The sequence below is a fragment of the Nanorana parkeri genome, unplaced genomic scaffold, assembly GCF_000935625.1.
Source record: "Nanorana parkeri isolate BGI_ZX_2015 unplaced genomic scaffold, ASM93562v1 scaffold58, whole genome shotgun sequence".
Taxonomy (NCBI): domain Eukaryota; kingdom Metazoa; phylum Chordata; class Amphibia; order Anura; family Dicroglossidae; genus Nanorana; species Nanorana parkeri.
Window position 1 is genome coordinate 249129 of NW_017306326.1, and position 18459 is coordinate 267587.

At 50.3% G+C, this 18459-nt stretch overlaps 1 protein-coding gene across 2 annotated transcripts in view; it reads right to left on the reverse strand.

The window, feature by feature from the left end:
• PIK3C3 (phosphatidylinositol 3-kinase catalytic subunit type 3) overlaps positions 1-18142 on the reverse strand; it is a 167490-nt gene extending 149348 nt beyond the window's left edge. For both annotated transcript variants that reach the window (XM_018576172.1, XM_018576171.1), the window contains exons 1-4: positions 17961-18142; positions 17069-17257; positions 11903-12046; positions 11383-11512 (exon numbers count right to left, since the gene is read on the reverse strand). In XM_018576172.1, coding sequence (XP_018431674.1) covers positions 11383-11512; positions 11903-12046; positions 17069-17257; positions 17961-18028 — 531 coding nt within the window. In that variant the 5' untranslated portion in view covers positions 18029-18142. The remainder of the gene's footprint in view (positions 1-11382; positions 11513-11902; positions 12047-17068; positions 17258-17960) is intronic.
• Between the last annotated feature and the right edge of the window lie 317 nt (positions 18143-18459).

Genomic DNA, 18459 nt, shown 5'->3' on the forward strand with positions numbered 1-18459 from the left:
CTGAACGGAAGTTCTGGTATCGGGGAAGTTATCGGAGCATTTGGGCAAGTAGGAGAACTCGCCCAAATACTCCGTTTCGGCACCGAAACTAGTATCGGTGCGACCCTAGTTCTGGTAATGCTACATTCTAGACAACTGTGTGCTTCCAACCCTGTGGTTCCAGTTTGGGGAAGGCCTTTTTTCTCTACCATCATCCATGAAGACATTGTTCGAGGAGTTTGGTGTGGAGGAACTTGAGTGGCCTACATAGAGCCCTGACCTCAAACCCTTATGAACACTTTTGGGTTAAATTGGAATACCAACTACAAGCCAGGTCTTCTCGTCCATCATCAGTACCCAACCTCAAAATTGTTGTTATGCTTGAATTGGCACGAATTCCCACAGTCACACTCCAAAAAATTGTAGAACGCTTTCACAGAGCAGTGGTGGCTGTTATAACTGTGGACAGGGTGCCAACTCCACATTAAGGGGATCTCCAACAAACTCATATACAGTCATGGCCAAAAATATTGGCACCCCTGCATTTCTGTCAGATAATGCACCACTTTGTGGACAAAATTGTCGCAATTACAAATGTTTCAGCATTCTCATGTTTATTTATTTTGTTTGTATTGGTATGACACAAAATTAACAGCTTTTTTTCCAGAAAAACAAGCACCCAGAAATGGTTTCAGACAAAGCACTGGAGAGTACTGGACTGTCCAGCAATGAGTCCAGATCTGAATCCCATAGAGATCCCGTGGAGAGATCTCAAAGCAGCAGTTAGGAAAAGGAACCTTCCCATCTGAGAGACCTGGAGCAGTTGGGGAAAGACGAGTGCTCCAAAATTCCTGTAGAAAGGCGTAAGAAACTCATTGATGGTTACAGGAAGACATTGATTTCACTTATTTTTTTTCTCCAAGGGCTGTGCTACCAATTATTAATTGAGGGTGCCAATAATTGTGTCCAGTCCATTTACAGAGCTGTGCATGGAATGTGTCAGATTTGGCTTTTTTTTTTTCTCCACTTTTTTGTGTCATAGCAATACAAACAAAAGAAATAAACATGAGAATGTCGAAAACATTTGTAATTGCAACAATGTTCTGGGCGAAGTGGAGCATTATCTGACAGAAATGCAGGGGTGCCAATATTTTTGGACATGACTGTAGGCGTGATGATCAGTTATCCACCAATTTTGTGATGATTTAATGTATGTAAAAATCTCACCATCAAGGTGAAGGTATTTTTTTGTGAATTGAACTACAGATAACCGCCTGCCTGTTTTCTAGGGACCTCTAAGTGTCACCACTGAGGTATTAAATGCTTCAAAACTTCATATTGTAAAATGTTCCTGATCAGGTGGTAGGTGGCAGGTGTATGCAACCTCAGCACTCCAGCTGTTGAGGAAGAACAAGTCCCATGAGACACTGCAACACTGGGATTTGTAGTTTCACCACAGCTGGAGTGCCAAGGTAGCCTACCCCAGCATACTGCTTCAGTTCACAATATGGTTCTAGAATAGTATACTAGCAATAGGAGGGCCAACTATAAACTACAGAACAAGCTCTCCTTTGGCTGGTGATTATCAGACAGCATGGGGGTAAAAAGTGAACAATAACGGTAACATAAGTGCTCATTGCTGCACGGAGTTTATGAAGGGTGTTGAAAATGTGTTTGACCAGTTAAAGGGAACCTGTTCTGATATGGAAGCTGATGGTAATAGCTAGGGATGCACCGATACCGATACTAGTATCGGTATCGGTGCCGATACCAAGTATTTGGGTGAGTACTCAGCCAAATGCTCCGATACCTAGCACGAGTACTTCCTGTATCAGGAAGCCGGGCAGTTGGTCATTCCACGCTCCCCGGTTTCCTGAGTGGCCAGGAAACGGCTCCATGCTCTCTCGTCACTTGTGATGAGAGAGCATGGAGCCGACTTCCCGGCCAATCAGGAAGCCGGGTAGCGTGTAATGATGCAGCGCCCGGCATTCTGATTGGTCGGGAAACCGGCGTCATGCTCCCTCATCATCTCATGAATCATAATATTAAGAAAGTGAACTTAAAGCATTAGGTTGTATTGCTTTAGAAAAAAATGTGACAGGTCCCTTTAAGAAAAAGTATCGGTAATTGGTATCTGCGAGTACTTGAACAAAAGTATCGGTACTCGTACTCGGTCTTAAAAAAGTGGTATCGGTGCATCCCTAGTAATAGCCAATTGCTTTAAAACCTGCATGATCCTGGGCACTCATGTCTTTGGCTATAATGAATCACCGACCAGGAACAAGTGTACAGCCAGGAATGTTAAAATGCTAATTCTGGGTCAGTAACCCACTATGCAATGTAGCTGAACATTGAGGGTACCGGCCTGCGAGCCGAGAGTCATAACTGGGCTTGTGCAAGAACCTTAATATTCACGCATACGTACTAGGACTGTTTATTTTATGTAAGATTTATATTTTCCGTCTTGATTCTTCAGCGTCCATCAGAAGGTCAGAGGTCACTTGCAGAATAACAGTTACAGCCCCATAAACTCCACAACCTCACACACCGTCTTCCACTTTCTGCATGGGGACGTAGTACAACCTAAAAACACAACCCGCTGTCACTGCCCACCCACCTTTCCAGTGATCCGGTGCTTCTGGATATGGGTAAGCATGTAACCCCTTTCCATATGACAAAGCTCAGGTCTCGTGGCCAATGGCAGAAGAGGTGATTGTGCCGCTCTCGCTAGGCTCCATTACCAGACCACATTGGGTATTTTGGTGACAGGTGCAACTGAGAAGGAAATGGTGGAGGAATCGCTGGAAAGATTAGCATTGGTAGTTTGGGAAGGGGAGAGCTAAAGGGGCAATGTGACAGGGTCTCTTTAAGTGGCTTCAAAAGACTCACTTATACTGAAGACTTACTTCACATTTTGAAGGTCCATGGGAGATGTTTCTGAAGCATGCCCTCCAAAATCACACACCGCTGATCGCTCATTTCCTGATCTTCTCCCTGCAGAGAGCCGTGATTGTCAGTCACCGCTCCCCACAGGTATTCCCCCCTCCCCTCTCTGTTCCGGGACGGATGAGGGAGGGGGCGGGCACAGCTGGCTCTGCCTCTAGAGAGGCAGAGCCAGCTGTCAATCAGCCAGCGGGGTGGACCCCAACAATATTGTCGGGATCCGTCCCGGCTGCAGCACGGCCTGCTATATACTGAGCTTTGGGTCACAGGAGGACATTAGTATATGTCCTCCTGTGATCCTTAAGAGTACTATAGCCAAAAAAAAAAAAGGCTGGGCCATAGTTCACTTTTAATGTCTCAGCTCATATACAATGTTGAAAGAAGGGCGATGCGTTATTGTGAGGAGGTAAGCCATTGCGGTGAATGTTAACTGCACTGTTCAGGACCCAGCTGCCTCCTGTTATCCATGACTTGGGAAGTCTAGAAGTAGTTATTCACAGTCAGCTGGACTTGTTCTGCAGGGCTGAAGAGGTTTAGTAGCCTTTCCAAGCCACTTCTTCAGTTCTGAGCATCAGTACAATACCCCAAAATGTATAGCACAGACACCACAATACAATGACCATGGGATTTGTAGATGTTGATTGTCCAAGAACAGGATGGAAGGTGTGAAAGTCGTGGCTACATTATGACAGTATGAGTTCAAGCAACTGAAGTGCCAGCAAATTCAGGGTAAATGTTAAGGATGCACCAATACTAGTACTAACAATAGTATATAGTACTAGTACCGATACCAGTATCGGTGCCGATACCGAGTATTTGGGTGAGTACTCATACTCACCCAAATGCTCCGATACTTACCCCCGATACTGGAACTTCAGATCAGAGGGAGATCTTCCTCTGACCAGTAGTGCCGAGGGAGCATGGAGCCTGCTTCCTTTCCAATCAGGAAGCCGGGCAGTGGGTTATGACCCGCCTCCCTGATTGTCTAGTAAGGCGGCTTCACTTGTTGCTAGGCAGCCTGACTTTCTAACCAATCAGAAAACCGGGTAGCACATAATAACCCGCCTCCCAGCTTCCTGATTAGTCAGGAAGCCTGGCTGCATAGGAACAAGTGAATCCAGCTTCTTAGCCAATCTGGAAGCCGGAAGGCGGGTCATATGTTGCCCAGCTTCCTGATTGGCTAGGAAGCCAGCTTCACTTGCTGGTAGGCAGCCTGGCTTCCTGACCAATCTGGAAGCCGGACAGCACCTCATGGCTTGCCGCCAGGCTTCCTCAGCTGGTGAACCCGGTGTTCTTTCGCTAGAACACGGGCTTCACAGGCAATCCGGTAGCCGGACTAATGGTCATGATCCCTCGCCCAACTTCCTGATAATTGGAGCACAGGGCATTAGTACTCAGTATCGGCGAGTACCGGGGAAAAAAATATCAGCACTTGTAACCGAAAAAACGAGGGCATCCCTAGTAAATGGGTCTAAAATGGGGGTGGGCATCTACAGTTAACATTTTTAGGGGAGTCTGCACAATTATTGTACTACTCCGATTCCTATAGATGTCCAGTTGTAGCGAGATCTCTGTACAAACCACACCTCATTCAGACAGCAAAGCACGGCACTCTAAGGAAAGCATGGTCAGTGGCCAGCGGACAGCTTAGTACAATCAGTGCAATGTACATGCTTGGCGGTACTTACTTCCTCTAATCGCTCCTTATCAAGCCCCTGCATCAAAGAAAGTTCATCAGAAAACATACAAACTGAAATACAACACAACCCATGTAATGGCGATACACTAAAGCTGGCCGTACGCGGAGCGAATTGTGGCCATTGCCTTCTGAAGTGGGCCGAAATTCAACCTGTGGATGACCAGACGACCCTGCCGGCACCAGAGCTATGTGGAAAATAGTCGGCCTTAAAGAGACCCTGCCGGTACCAGAGCTATGTGGAATATAGTCGGCCCTAAAGAGACCCTGCCGGTACCAGAGCTATGTGGAATATAGTCGGCCCTAAAGAGCCCCTGCCGGTACCAGAGCTATGTGGAATATAGTCGGCCCTAAAGAGACCCTGCCGGTACCAGAGCTATGTGGAATATAGTCGGCCCTAAAGAGACCCTGCCGGTACCAGAGCTATGTGGAATATAGTCGGCCCTAAAGAGACCCTGCCGGTACCAGAGCTATGTGGAATATAGTCGGCCCTAAAGAGACCCTGCCGGTACCAGAGCTATGTGGAATATAGTCGGCCCTAAAGAGACCCTGCCGGTACCAGAGCTATGTGGAATATAGTCGGCCCTAAAGAGACCCTGCCGGTACCAGAGCTATGTGGAATATAGTCGGCCCTAAAGAGACCCTGCCGGTACCAGAGCTATGTGGAATATAGTCGGCCTTAAAGAGACCCTGCCGGTACCAGAGCTATGTGGAATATAGTCGGCCTTAAAGAGACCCTGCTGCCAGACCATTCACTTCAACAACAATATCCCATAACATTATATGTGCATTCGAGGTGTGTTATGCATGTTATTCATCTCCCTCACACAAACATCCAAAGCCCTGCGACTGCTGCTGGCTGCCGCCATCTTGGATGTGATGTCAGCAGCCCCAGCAGACTCAGAGCTGTCACTCAAATGACTCTCTTTAGCAGGGGTGGGCGAACTCCGGCCACCCAGTTGTGGTGAAACTACAAATCCCATGACGCAGCTGTCTCTGGAAGTCATGCCTGTGGCTGTGAGAATCTTGCCCTGCCTCATGGGATTTGTAGTTCCACAGCGGCTGGAGGGCTGGAGTTTGCTTACCCCCTGCTCTATACTATTTCCCTTTGCTACTCCCTGGCAGCTATATAAAAAGGTAATGTAGAGAGGTAAAGGAAGGGGTGAAGGAGCTGGGGCAGCACAGACAGTAATTAGACACTTGCAGAGGAGGTAGAGGCTAGGAGGGAAGGGGCTACTATGGATTTGATGACAGTCCATGTACTCATTGCACTCCTGACCGCTCATCCATCAGGATAACACGGGTGCAACGGTAGTTGATGGATGGCCACCGTCTCAGTGATACAAAGGAATATGGACACCGGCACTCCAACGGCAGGTAAAATACGTCTATTTATTGACATACGTGCAAAAAAAGTAGGGCTGTGGAAATTAAAGATGAATTTGTCGATTAATCGTTAAACTTTTTGATCGATTAAAATTATTTTGATCCCTAATGAAAACACTCACCTCTCTGACGGATTCCGGAAGTCCCGTCGGCGATCCGGTGCCGTCACCGGACTCCTCCCCCCTTCCCCAAGTGGCTCCATCGGCTAACGAAGGGAAGGGGGGAGGAGTCAGGTGACGTCGATGTCCGTGACGGCTAACAAAGGGAAGGGGGGAGGAGTCAGGTGAAGTCGATGTCCGTGACGTCACCAGACTCCTCCCCCCTTTCCTTCGTTAGCTGACGGAGCCACTTGGGCCGGTGAGTTTGCCCAAGAAACTTTCTGCACGAGCGCCAGCCAAGGCATTGGCCTATACACATACAGCACAGCAATGAAGTAATAAAATGAACTAGGATCACACTAATCCAGCACGTTATTATTCCGAGTTGCCCCACTCAAGCGGCGGCCATATTGAGTGGGGCACGTGAGATAAATAACGTGCTGGATTAGTGTGATCCTAGTTCATTTTATTACTTCATTGCTGTGCTGTATGTCTATAGGCCAACGTAGTTGGATCTGTATGTGCGTTATAATTAATCGATTAAAAAAAAATTTGATTAATCGAACACGAAAATTGTAATCATTACCAGCCCTAAAAAAAAAGCATAACGCACTTAGTGTGACTTAGTGCAACGTTTCGGGGTCACGTACGATCCCCTTCATCACTTGTTCTGCCTGATGGAAGGGGATCCTACGTGACCCCGAAACGTTGCACTAAGTGTGTTGTGCTTTTTGTGCATGTACGTCAATAAATAGACGTATTGTACCCGTCGTTGCAGTGCCGGTGTCCATATTCCTTTGTACTATGGATTTGACTCTCCCAGGGGAGTCAAATGTTCTAACCAGTGCAAAGGTACTCTGCAAATCATTAAAAACTTACTTATGGAAAGGAAAAAACGCACAAGTAAGCAATTACAATACTTATGTTGATGTGTAATAACCAGAGAAAACAAGCAAAGAGATTTGTAACTGCTACAGGAATGCGAGTGTGACACGGCCCTTATATTCCTGAACACAATGTCCTGTGCTGAGAAAACATTGATTTACAATCAGGGGGTCATCCAACGTGCCTCTGCGAGCTATGCCAGTAACTGTCAGTCTTGTAATGCCTCATGGGACTTGTAGTTCCTCAACAGCTAGAGGGCCGGAGCTACCTACCCCTGATCTACATTCATTGTGGAAGCAGCACTGCTGCGGGCTCCTAGACCTTACAGTCACTGATCACGCTGGTCTCACGTTACTTACCGGGAACCACAATAACCTGATCCTGATCACGTGATCACCATGGCAGCCAATAATGGCGTTCACATGTGTTCACAAGCTTGGCACTTACAATATAATGATGCAGAAAGCAGTGCTAACACTATGATGCCAGTGCCGTTTTCTGATTCGTTATCTCTTGATTGCTGGGCGCCCTTACAAGGGGCAGGTAAACAATGCCCTGCACTCTCAGTATGTCCCACCTTCCAAGTTCAGTGACGCTGGGCATCATTCAAAACTGAAGACTGAGGACATCTAGTGGCGGAAAAGAGATACAACATCCAAGAGATGCTAAGTACTGCAGCCACCAGTTCCTTTTTTTTCCTTCTGGCGAACATTTAAAAAAAATGAGCCCTTTAATCTGCATTCTTCTACTTGTCAGCTTCACAAAAACATAAGCAGGGAATTAGTTAAAGCATACCAAATAAAAGCCTTATATGTGGGGCTACCCCAGCACTGCAAGGGTTAAATGCTCATTTTGGTCTGGGGCCGGAATACAGAAGATACACTCACCTGATCCTCGGTCCTGCAGCAGTGAGTGCTTATCTCTCCCCCCAGCCATCCTGCTCCAGCTGCAGAATATCCCTTGGCATCCTCACAACTAATGCAAGTGAATGGACTGTATTAGAAGTGACGACATCAGCGGGGCTTAGATTGCCTTAGCCCAGGGGAGAAGAGGCCCCAGGGACAGGTCAAGCGTCCGACTTGGAGCTTCCTGTAATGTAAGACCAGTCACTGCTGCTCTCTCTCCTTGGGCAGGGTGACTGGTCTGGTCTCCACCCCCTCCTGTAATAAAGACCACTCAATGCTGCTCTCTTTCCTTGTGCTGGGTGACTGGTCTTGTCTCCGCCCCCATCCTGTAATAAAGACCATTCATTGCGGTTCTCTTTCCTTGTGCTGGGTGACTGGTCTTGTCTCCGCCCCCTCCTGTAATAAACACCGGTCACTGCTGCTCTCTCTCCTTGTGAAGGGTGACTGGTCTTGTCTCCGCCCCCTCCTGTAATAAAGACCACTCACTACTGCCCTCTCTACTTGTGAAGGGTGACTGGTCTTGTATCCCACCCAGTCCTGTATTTTTCTGCAGGCAGCCTGTAGTGGGTGGGGCCTGCTGGGCCCCTAACAGCTCTGCTCTATGCACAGGCTACATACAGTACAGTGATGATGTCACTGCTAATTTTGGAAGGTCATATCTGGGTTTACAAATGCTTTTTGACACACAAAGTGGATTTATATGCTTTGTGACTATTCAGAAATATATTTAGATGAACGTTTTTGAGCCCAGAGTTCAGCTTTAAGGCCGAATGCTCAGGATTCTTGCACAAGCCGAGCTGTGACCGGTTCTCTTTATGGCTCCTTTAATTTGTGAAGAGAAAATCCAGACAGAAACAGACAGTAGCAGTAAGCCATCAGAAGATACGATTGTGCCGCCCGCTGCCCCTGATACCATTAAATCTTCTGCCTTATCCTGCGGCCATAAAGAGAAGGCTTTAATTAGCTTTTTCTTTAATGGGAAGGTGAGCTGGCCTTATAAAGAAAGCTGCAATTCCATGAAAACAAAGCCGCCCTTTATTGAAGCTGTAAATCAGAGGAGAAGGATAGCGGACATATTTACTGCTCCGGCCTGTCCCCATCTGTCGCTCAAATCCTCTCCCTCCAAAGCTTTTCATATGACACGAAGGCCAAACAAGTAGAAACTCGTAAACGGTCAGCGCGCGGAGAAATAAAACGGAGGGAAATAAAAGCGAACTGCGACGAACGGCTGCCATGGGAGGAAAGCTGAACCGGACTGCACAATTGGGGGGGACTTAGAGCGAAGTCACAGCATAGAGATGGGAGTATTATTGGGATATTGTGGTCAGGATTTAGGTTATAACTGAAGGAAAAACATGTAGCAATGGATAATACACCAAGGCGTAGATTTAGAAAGCAGTGAATCTCGTTTTCACCAAACATTCATTGCATGTGATTCTTCCTGTGGCATGTGATTTCACCACCATTAAATGTTAGGTGAAAGACACAGTTAGGCCTTGTTCAGGTGCAGAGCAGATCAGTTACAGACCGGATCAGAACTGCGTCCAATGTATTCCAATGGTATTTTTTGCTGCAGTTCACATCGCAGCGTGCAGTTCCAGAGCAGGTGAAAAAACTGCAGCAGGCCCTATTTTACATGCTCTGGATCTGCAAAAACGCATGCAAATGCCTGGAACGCACTGAAAGCCCATGTTAAACAAAAACAATTTATTTTTATAAAAAACGGCCCGGAACGCATCAAAAACGCGGCACAACCCACTGCACTGCGTGTGCAGAAACCTGAGCGGATCTGCTCTGCATTTGGTGTGAACAAGGCGTTACTGCTACAGCTCCATCCCCCTGCCAAACTCCTCTGCAACTCCGCTCCCCTGTCCGCAATCCCCTGCAGCTCGCAGCTCTGCTCCCCTGTCCGCAATCCCCTGCAGCTCCGCTCCCCTGTCCGCAATCCCCTGCAGCTCCGCTCCCCTGTCCGCAATCCCCTGCAGCTCCGCTCCCCTGTCCGCAATCCCCTGCAGCTCCGCTCCCCTGTCCGCAATCCCCTGCAGCTCCGCTCCCCTGCGTGCACTCCCTTTCCCATGCGCACACTCCTTTGCAGCTTCGCTCCCCTGCTTGCACTCCCTTGCAGCTTCGCTCCCCTGCTTGCACTCCCTTGCAGCTTCACTCCCCTGCAGCTCCGCTCCCCTGCACGCACTCCCCTGGAGCTGTCATTTTTGAGGAGCATATGGGGCTCCGGGGATTTGTGCATCTCTGTTCTAATGTATGATTTTTTTTTTTATTTATATATATATTTGGGATGCACCGATACTTTTTTTTCAAATACCAATACTTGTCCAAGTCCTCACAGATTACGAGTACTGATACATTTTTGTTTATTGTCATGTGACAGTTTTTCTAAAACAATACAGACAAATGATTTCAGGACAGTGGTGGAGCGCCAAAGCCCGGTCCCAGCTGCAACCGCTGCAACCCTGGTAGTTCTCATGAAAATGCCAAGTATCAGCACTGGTATCTGAACACTCCTACTATAAACTATTGGAATTGCTTAACAATCTTGATTTACAGATGCATTTCCAAATCCCACGCGGGACACTGTCTGTAAGTTTGTGTGTTCTCAAAGTTCCACTGCAGTCCAAAAGTACTCTTGCAGGGTGCCTAAATTCTTCCCAAAATGTTCCCTACGGAGCTTATAAGTGTGATAGGAATGCAGAGACAGGGGCTAATGTGAATGTGTTGGTGCTACATTCATTGCAGACATAATAAGAATGCACATGCACACATTTCCTATCACCATGCTTTACCCTGTGGTTAGAAAAATGTAAACACCGCTGTACAGTGCAGGTATGCTGGGTATAAGGTTTAACGCTGAAGTTTAACCTGCTTATATTTTGCCAACACTGCATTTATTTCATTGCTAAAGAAAGAGTGTTGTCACCCTATTAAAGGAAATTCCTATCTAATGGTTCTACTGGCAGGATCAGCAGGTATTTGCTACATGTTCCAGAGGGTACTCGGAATAACAGAGAACCCAGACTTAGTAGCAAGGACAGCCTACTAAAGATATGGGATCTAACAGTTCAACTGGAGTTCTACTATAATGGAGAACTATGGGGTCAGGGCTTTTCCTTATAGTTCTCCTAAAGGTAACAGGAGGACAGCTCTCTGCAGACACAGGATCGAGAAGTGAGCGAGTGACGATATGTGTTCGCTCACTTCCCAATCTATTGAGCCGACCTGTGACAGTTTCATTGTCACACGTCGGCTCGAACTATGAGGGTGAGTGATTTTCACTCCTCATAGTTCTCCTTTAAGCAGTGGTTGTGCAGAAGGCTTTAGGGCAATGATGAATGTGATATTTGGCATGCAGCGTGGTGGACATTATTTCTTTACTTACTATGTAAATGTACCAAATCACTATAATAATTGGCTTTAGGTTTCTCATAGGACCTGGAAAACAGACTGTGAAATGATAGATCGGGTCAGTGAAAGTCACCTTGGCCAGTCTGCTCATTTGATCCTCAGATATGGAGCTGCTCGTCCTCCCTGGCGTCTTGGTCGGTTCTGATCCATCAGCTTCGATATTTGGCCACACTTTCAAGTCGTGCATTCCCTGCCGGAACATCCTGCAGCGGCATAAAATAACTGGAAATGACTGGGAAATTCAAACTGTTTCAGATGACAATTACAGTATGAAAAAAATCTCTTGTATTATTATTAGGGATGCACTGATACCAGTATATTGGTACTGAGTACGAGTACCGATCATTTTTTTTCGGTACTCGCCGATACCAATTACCGAGTAACGGGAGTCCCATTCAGGAAGCCAGGTGCAGGGGTGGGCAACTCCGGCCCTCCAGCTGTTGTGGAACTACAAGTCCAATGAGGCCTTGCAAGACTGATAGCCACAGGCATGACTCCCAGACGCAGATGCATGATGGCATTTAGCTTTACCATAGCTGGAGTGCGGCGGTTGCCTACCCATCTTGAATTTAAAACTTTATCTGTCAACTTACCCGTACTTCCCAAACAGTGACACAGTTGTTCCGCCCACAGGGATGGCCTTCCCAGGTCCATATACGTCCCAAATAGTCAGCGCCACCTGCGCATTTCTGGGTAAGTCAGCGTATTTCACCGGCAGCTTCATCCACTCGTTCCAGCTGAAACACCAACACACACAAAGTATAAAACCTACAATGTAATGTAGAACGCAGATATCATATACTACAAGCAGGCAACCGGGGGGGCTTCAGCCAATGTGAAAAGAAAATGCTGCCATTCTGCCTGGACATACAAGGACAGGGCTGGCCAAATCCCAGGAGTCAGGCTCCTTAGTTCTAATTGTTGTCAATGGAGCTGACTCCAGGACTGGACAGATTGGCTCCCGAATTCTGCATTAATCTGCCCACCCCTGTGCTAGGAATAGTATAACACAGGAGCCAGAGGACAGTGCCTGACAAGATGGGGCAGGAACATGAAATATCCCGCACCGTTCAATGCAGGACATCATCTGAAAACCCGCAGACATTGATCTTGGATTGAACAATATGGCCTAACTACTACAACACGGCACGCCTCTCACCTACTACAACACGGCACGCCTCTCACCGGATACCACACGGCACGCCTCTCCCCGGATACCACACGGCACGCCTCTCCCCGGATACCACACGGCACGCCTCTCCCCGGATACCACACGGCACGCCTCTCCCCGGATACCACACGGCACGCCTCTCCCCGGATACCACACGGCACGCCTCTCCCCGGATACCACACGGCACGCCTCTCCCCGGATACCACACGGCACGCCTCTCCCCGGATACCACACGGCACGCCTCTCCCCGGATACCACACGGCACGCCTCTCCCCGGATACCACACGGCACGCCTCTCCCCGGATACCACACGGCACGCCTCTCCCCGGATACCACACGGCACGCCTCTCCCCGGATACCACACGGCACGCCTCTCCCCGGATACCACACGGCACGCCTCTCCCCGGATACCACACGGCACGCCTCTCCCCGGATACCACACGGCACGCCTCTCCCCGGATACCACACGGCACGCCTCTCCCCGGATACCACACGGCACGCCTCTCCCCGGATACCACACGGCACGCCTCTCCCCGGATACCACACGGCACGCCTCTCCCCGGATACCACACGGCACGCCTCTCCCCGGATACCACACGGCACGCCTCTCCCCGGATACCACACGGCACGCCTCTCCCCGGATACCACACGGCACGCCTCTCCCCGGATACCACACGGCACGCCTCTCCCCGGATACCACACGGCACGCCTCTCCCCGGATACCACACGGCACGCCTCTCCCCGGATACCACACGGCACGCCTCTCCCCGGATACCACACGGCACGCCTCTCCCCGGATACCACACGGCACGCCTCTCCCCGGATACCACACGGCACGCCTCTCCCCGGATACCACACGGCACGCCTCTCCCCGGATACCACACGGCACGCCTCTCCCCGGATACCACACGGCACGCCTCTCCCCGGATACCACACGGCACGCCTCTCCCCGGATACCACACGGCACGCCTCTCCCCGGATACCACACGGCACGCCTCTCCCCGGATACCACACGGCACGCCTCTCCCCGGATACCACACGGCACGCCTCTCCCCGGATACCACACGGCACGCCTCTCCCCGGATACCACACGGCACGCCTCTCCCCGGATACCACACGGCACGCCTCTCCCCGGATACCACACGGCACGCCTCTCCCCGGATACCACACGGCACGCCTCTCCCCGGATACCACACGGCACGCCTCTCCCCGGATACCACACGGCACGCCTCTCCCCGGATACCACACGGCACGCCTCTCCCCGGATACCACACGGCACGCCTCTCCCCGGATACCACACGGCACGCCTCTCCCCGGATACCACACGGCACGCCTCTCCCCGGATACCACACGGCACGCCTCTCACCTACTACAACACGGCACGCCTCTCACCTACTACAACATGGCACGCCTCTCACCGGATACCACACTGCACGCCTCCCATCGGACACCAACAAATCTCTATTGATACTTGCTTGAGCATGTGACCAACTCCCACCCCCCCTTTACAAGGTCCAGTTTGTTTGACTAGTGTGATTGCCCCATACTATACTTGAGCATGGTTCAGTTGGACTCCTGTTTAGAACGCATATGTGTGACCGCTAAACGTGTCCGGGCATGGAATTTGAACACTGGAGCAGATAAAACCATTTGTGCCCACTCAGGTATTAAGAATGAGGGGGGAGACAGAGAATGAGGGGGGAGAGGATGATATAAGTGTGCTCGGGCCAGGCACAGTGTGGGCACGGGAAGCACTCTAGGGCTTGACACAACGTGAGAGTGAGAAACGTGCTTGGGCCCATCACGATGTAGGCGCAGGAAGCGCGCTTGGGACCAACACAATGTGTAAAACTACAAATCCCATGAGGCATTGCAATATTCTGACAGCCACAGGCATGACTTCAATAGTAATGACAAGAGTTGGCGTTTCACCACAATTGGAGGGCCGGAGTTTGCATACTCCTTCTATATAGCCGTAAGGGCTGCCTAGTGACCTTTTTTAGTGCCAGGACTGTTATACGGGCTGGCGTGGGTGGCGGGGCAAAGGTCACCATTACAGAAAAGTGAAGAGGGGCAAGGAGGGTGTTGTGAGATAGTTTTAATTATTGTGAAAAAGGTGGAATTTTAACTACCTCCCGGCCGGCCGTTGTAAAAAGAACGGCCGGCCGGGAGCTCTCTAGATCTGAGCGGGCGTCTTTAGACGTCCGCTCAGACAGCCCCCCTAGAGCGCGCCGCGGGGCGCGCACGAGACGGAAATGCACGATATTTAAAAACAGGCAGCGATGCCTGTTAACATACAAGCGATCCGCCGGCTATAGAGCCGGTGGATCGCTTGTATGGGTCAACGATCGTTGTCCTCCCTCCCCCCCCCTCGTCGTTGTCCCGCTGGCCCAGGCTCCGCTGTGCCCGGTGCGAGCCCATTAGGGGTCTTGGAGACCCCTGATGTCTCCATAAAGAGGACCTGTCACATATTTTGCTATCACATGGGGGGTGGGAGGTTTATTACCCCCCGTATGCGATAGTAATAAAGTTTATTGAAAAAAAAAATTGCTAAAAAAAGTCCCCCCATACATACATGTGCAAACATGCGTCGGTGGAGCATACGTTCAAAAACGATGATTGCGCCCATTACGCCGCATGTTACATATCGCCGCGAACGGCACAGTGAGAGCAATCATTCTAGGGCCATCAATCACTGATGACACTAAACTGATGGGCGGCAAAAGATTTTAAAGTGTCGCCTATGGCCAATTTTGGGCATGGTAGTTTTCTGCGATTTCGCAGGTGCACGCAATTTTAAAGCTTGACACGTTTGGTGTCTATTTACCCGACGTGACCCCGTATTTTATATTTTACCAAACAATTGGGTAATAATGAATGTTTCCTAACATAATTTTTCAGTAATTTTTCTTAATTATAGTAAAAAATAAAACCCCCAGTGGTGATGAAATACCACCAAAAGAAAGCTCTATCAGTCCCCCCAAAAATGGTATAAAATTCATTTCAGTACAGCGTTGCATGACGGAATAAATGTCAGTCAAAGTACCGCAGCGCTGAATACTGAAACATGGCCTGGCCAGGAAGGGGTCTAAACACCTGGTCAGCAAGCAGTTAAGCAGATACCCAGAATAATTGAAGTCTCTGCCCTCCCTAATTTGGGTTCAGCAGGAGTCAGTGAAGGTGCCAGTCCTGCTCCGGGTTCAGAAGGAGTTAATGATGGTGCCCGCCCTGCTCCGGGTTCAGCTTAAGTCAGTGAAGGTGCCCGCCCTGCTCTGAGTACACCAGGAGTCAGTGAAGGTGCCCGCCCTGCTCTGAATACACCAGGAGTCAGTGAAGGTGCCCGCCCTGCTCTGGGTACACCAGGAGTCAGTGAAGGTGCCCGCCCTGCTCTGGGTACACCAGGAGTCAGTGAAGGTGCCCGCCCTGCTCTGGGTACACCAGGAGTCAGTGAAGGTGCCCGCCCTGCTCTGGGTACACCAGGAGTCAGTGAAGGTGCCCGCCCTGCTCTGGGTACACCAGGAGTCAGTGAAGGTGCCCGCCCTGCTCTGGGTACACCAGGAGTCAGTGAAGGTGCCCGCCCTGCTCTGGGTACACCAGGAGTCAGTGAAGGTGCTCGTCCTGCTCTGGGTACACCAGGAGTCAGTGAAGGTGCCCGCCCTGCTCTGAATACACCAGGAGTCAGTGATGGTGCCCGTCCTGCTCTGAATACACCAGGAGTCAGTGATGGTGCCCGTCCTGCTCTGAATACACCAGGAGTCAGTGATGGTGCCCGTCCTGCTCTGAATACACCAGGAGTCAGTGATGGTGCCCGTCCTGCTCTGAATACACCAGGAGTCAGTGATGGTGCCCGTCCTGCTCTGAATACACCAGGAGTCAGTGATGGTGCCCGTCCTGCTCTGAATACACCAGGAGTCAGTGATGGTGCCCGTCCTGCTCTGAATACACCAGGAGTCAGTGATGGTGCCCGTCCTGCTCTGAATACACCAGGAGTCAGTGATGGTGCCCGTCCTGCTCTGAATACACCAGGAGTCAGTGATGGTGCCCGTCCTGCTCTGAATACACCAGGAGTCAGTGATGGTGCCCGTCCTGCTCTGAATACACCAGGAGTCAGTGATGGTGCCCGTCCTGCTCTGAATACACCAGGAGTCAGTGATGGTGCCCGTCCTGCTCTGAATACACCAGGAGTCAGTGATGGTGCCCGTCCTGCTCTGAATACACCAGGAGTCAGTGATGGTGCCCGTCCTGCTCTGAATACACCAGGAGTCAGTGATGGTGCCCGTCCTGCTCTGAATACACCAGGAGTCAGTGAAGGTGCCCGCCCTGCTCTGTGTACACCAGGAGTCAGTGAAGGTGCTCGTCCTGATCTGAATACACCAGGAGTCAGTGAAGGTGCCCGCCCTGCTCTGGGTACACCAGGAGTCAGTGAAGGTGCCCACCCTGCTCTGGGTACACCAGGAGTCAGTGAAGGTGCCCGCCCTGCTCTGGGTACACCAGGAGTCAGTGAAGGTGCCCGCCCTGCTCTGGGTACACCAGGAGTCAGTGGAAGATGTGTTGGGTCTGTCCCCACAATAGACAATCCAGAACTTACTTCCATCTGGTGCTGAAGGCTTTGAAAGACGTCCTCACAGGGAGAGCCAGCGGCTTTCCTTCCGCAAAAACCTGGCAGGTGACATAAAGATCGGAGCACGTCTCCTGGTAGAGTCCAGAGAACTTCAGCATGGGGTCCTCCAGCACCGCCTTGTAGCTCTTCTGTTCCCTCTTCCCCTCCAGACTTCCTCTGAGGATAGAAAACAGAAAAAAACTGTGACCTACCAAACCTGAGACATCATGCATGATGACACAAACTTCCCCCTCCGGACAAAATGTGCATCTGTCGTCACTGACTTCACAGCTCAACTCCGGGATCAGTAAACATTGTCCTCATACAAGTCATGTGTATTCTTCCTGAATCTCGGTGAGCTTTGTGTATTTCTTCCAGTTCTGTGCAGCAATCCAGTGTGAGACTTGGAGTTTCCTGTAATAGACCGGTCACTGCTGCTTGTGCAGGGTGACTGGTCTTGTCTCCGCCCCTCCTGTAATAAAGACCCGTCACTGCTGGTCTCTCTCCTTGTGCAGGGAGACTGGTCTTGTCTCTGCCCCCTCCTGTAATGGTAGCGGGGACGGGTAGACGTAAAGGCGTAGGGGTGGGGTTAATGGTGGGGGAGGAGTCTCTCACTCAATCTTGAGCTGTACACTCAAGGGCCAGGTACTGTAATTGGGGGAGGGAGAGCATATTAAGATATTAGGTGCAGTAGTACAATGACAGGTGGGGGGGTGGGAAGGGTGACTGGAGATAAAAATAGGGGTCTCTCACTCTCCTATTGGACTGTACACTGTTGTCCAGGTATTGGGGACAGGGGATGGAGACCAGGTGAGGATACTAGGTGTAGTAGTACAATGACAGGCAGGTGGGGGTATAATAATGGGGGCCTCTCACTCACATCTTGAGCTGTACACTGATGTCCAGGTCACAGCTGTACACATAGTAGAACCGGTCCGCTTCCCCCATGGCGGTGCAGGTGATGGAGATCCTCTTTCTCCGCTATAATCCGCCGCCTGACAGGAAACAAGAACAACAACAATCCGGGACCCCGGCACGACCCGGCAGCGCTCTCCGATTGGAAGGAACAGCACGTGCTCTTCCGGGATTCCTCCGGTGCCCATGACAACACCCGAAGCGTGATCTGACAGCTGACTGGAAACCACGCCCGTGCTAGGCCGCTCTTGTCACATGACTTCGTGTGGTTGGCGGCTTCCCTGCGCTTGCGCGAGGAGAGGGAGTGCCGCCATATTGTGGTTGGCTCTTTGAAACCAGCTGCACTCTTTATCACATAGTTAAACCAGCTGCGGCAGAGTATGAGGTGCTACAGTGCTAAATGACAATAAAAGTCATGACTGCAGTCTATGTCAGAGGGTAGAAGGGACACAGAGATCCACTCA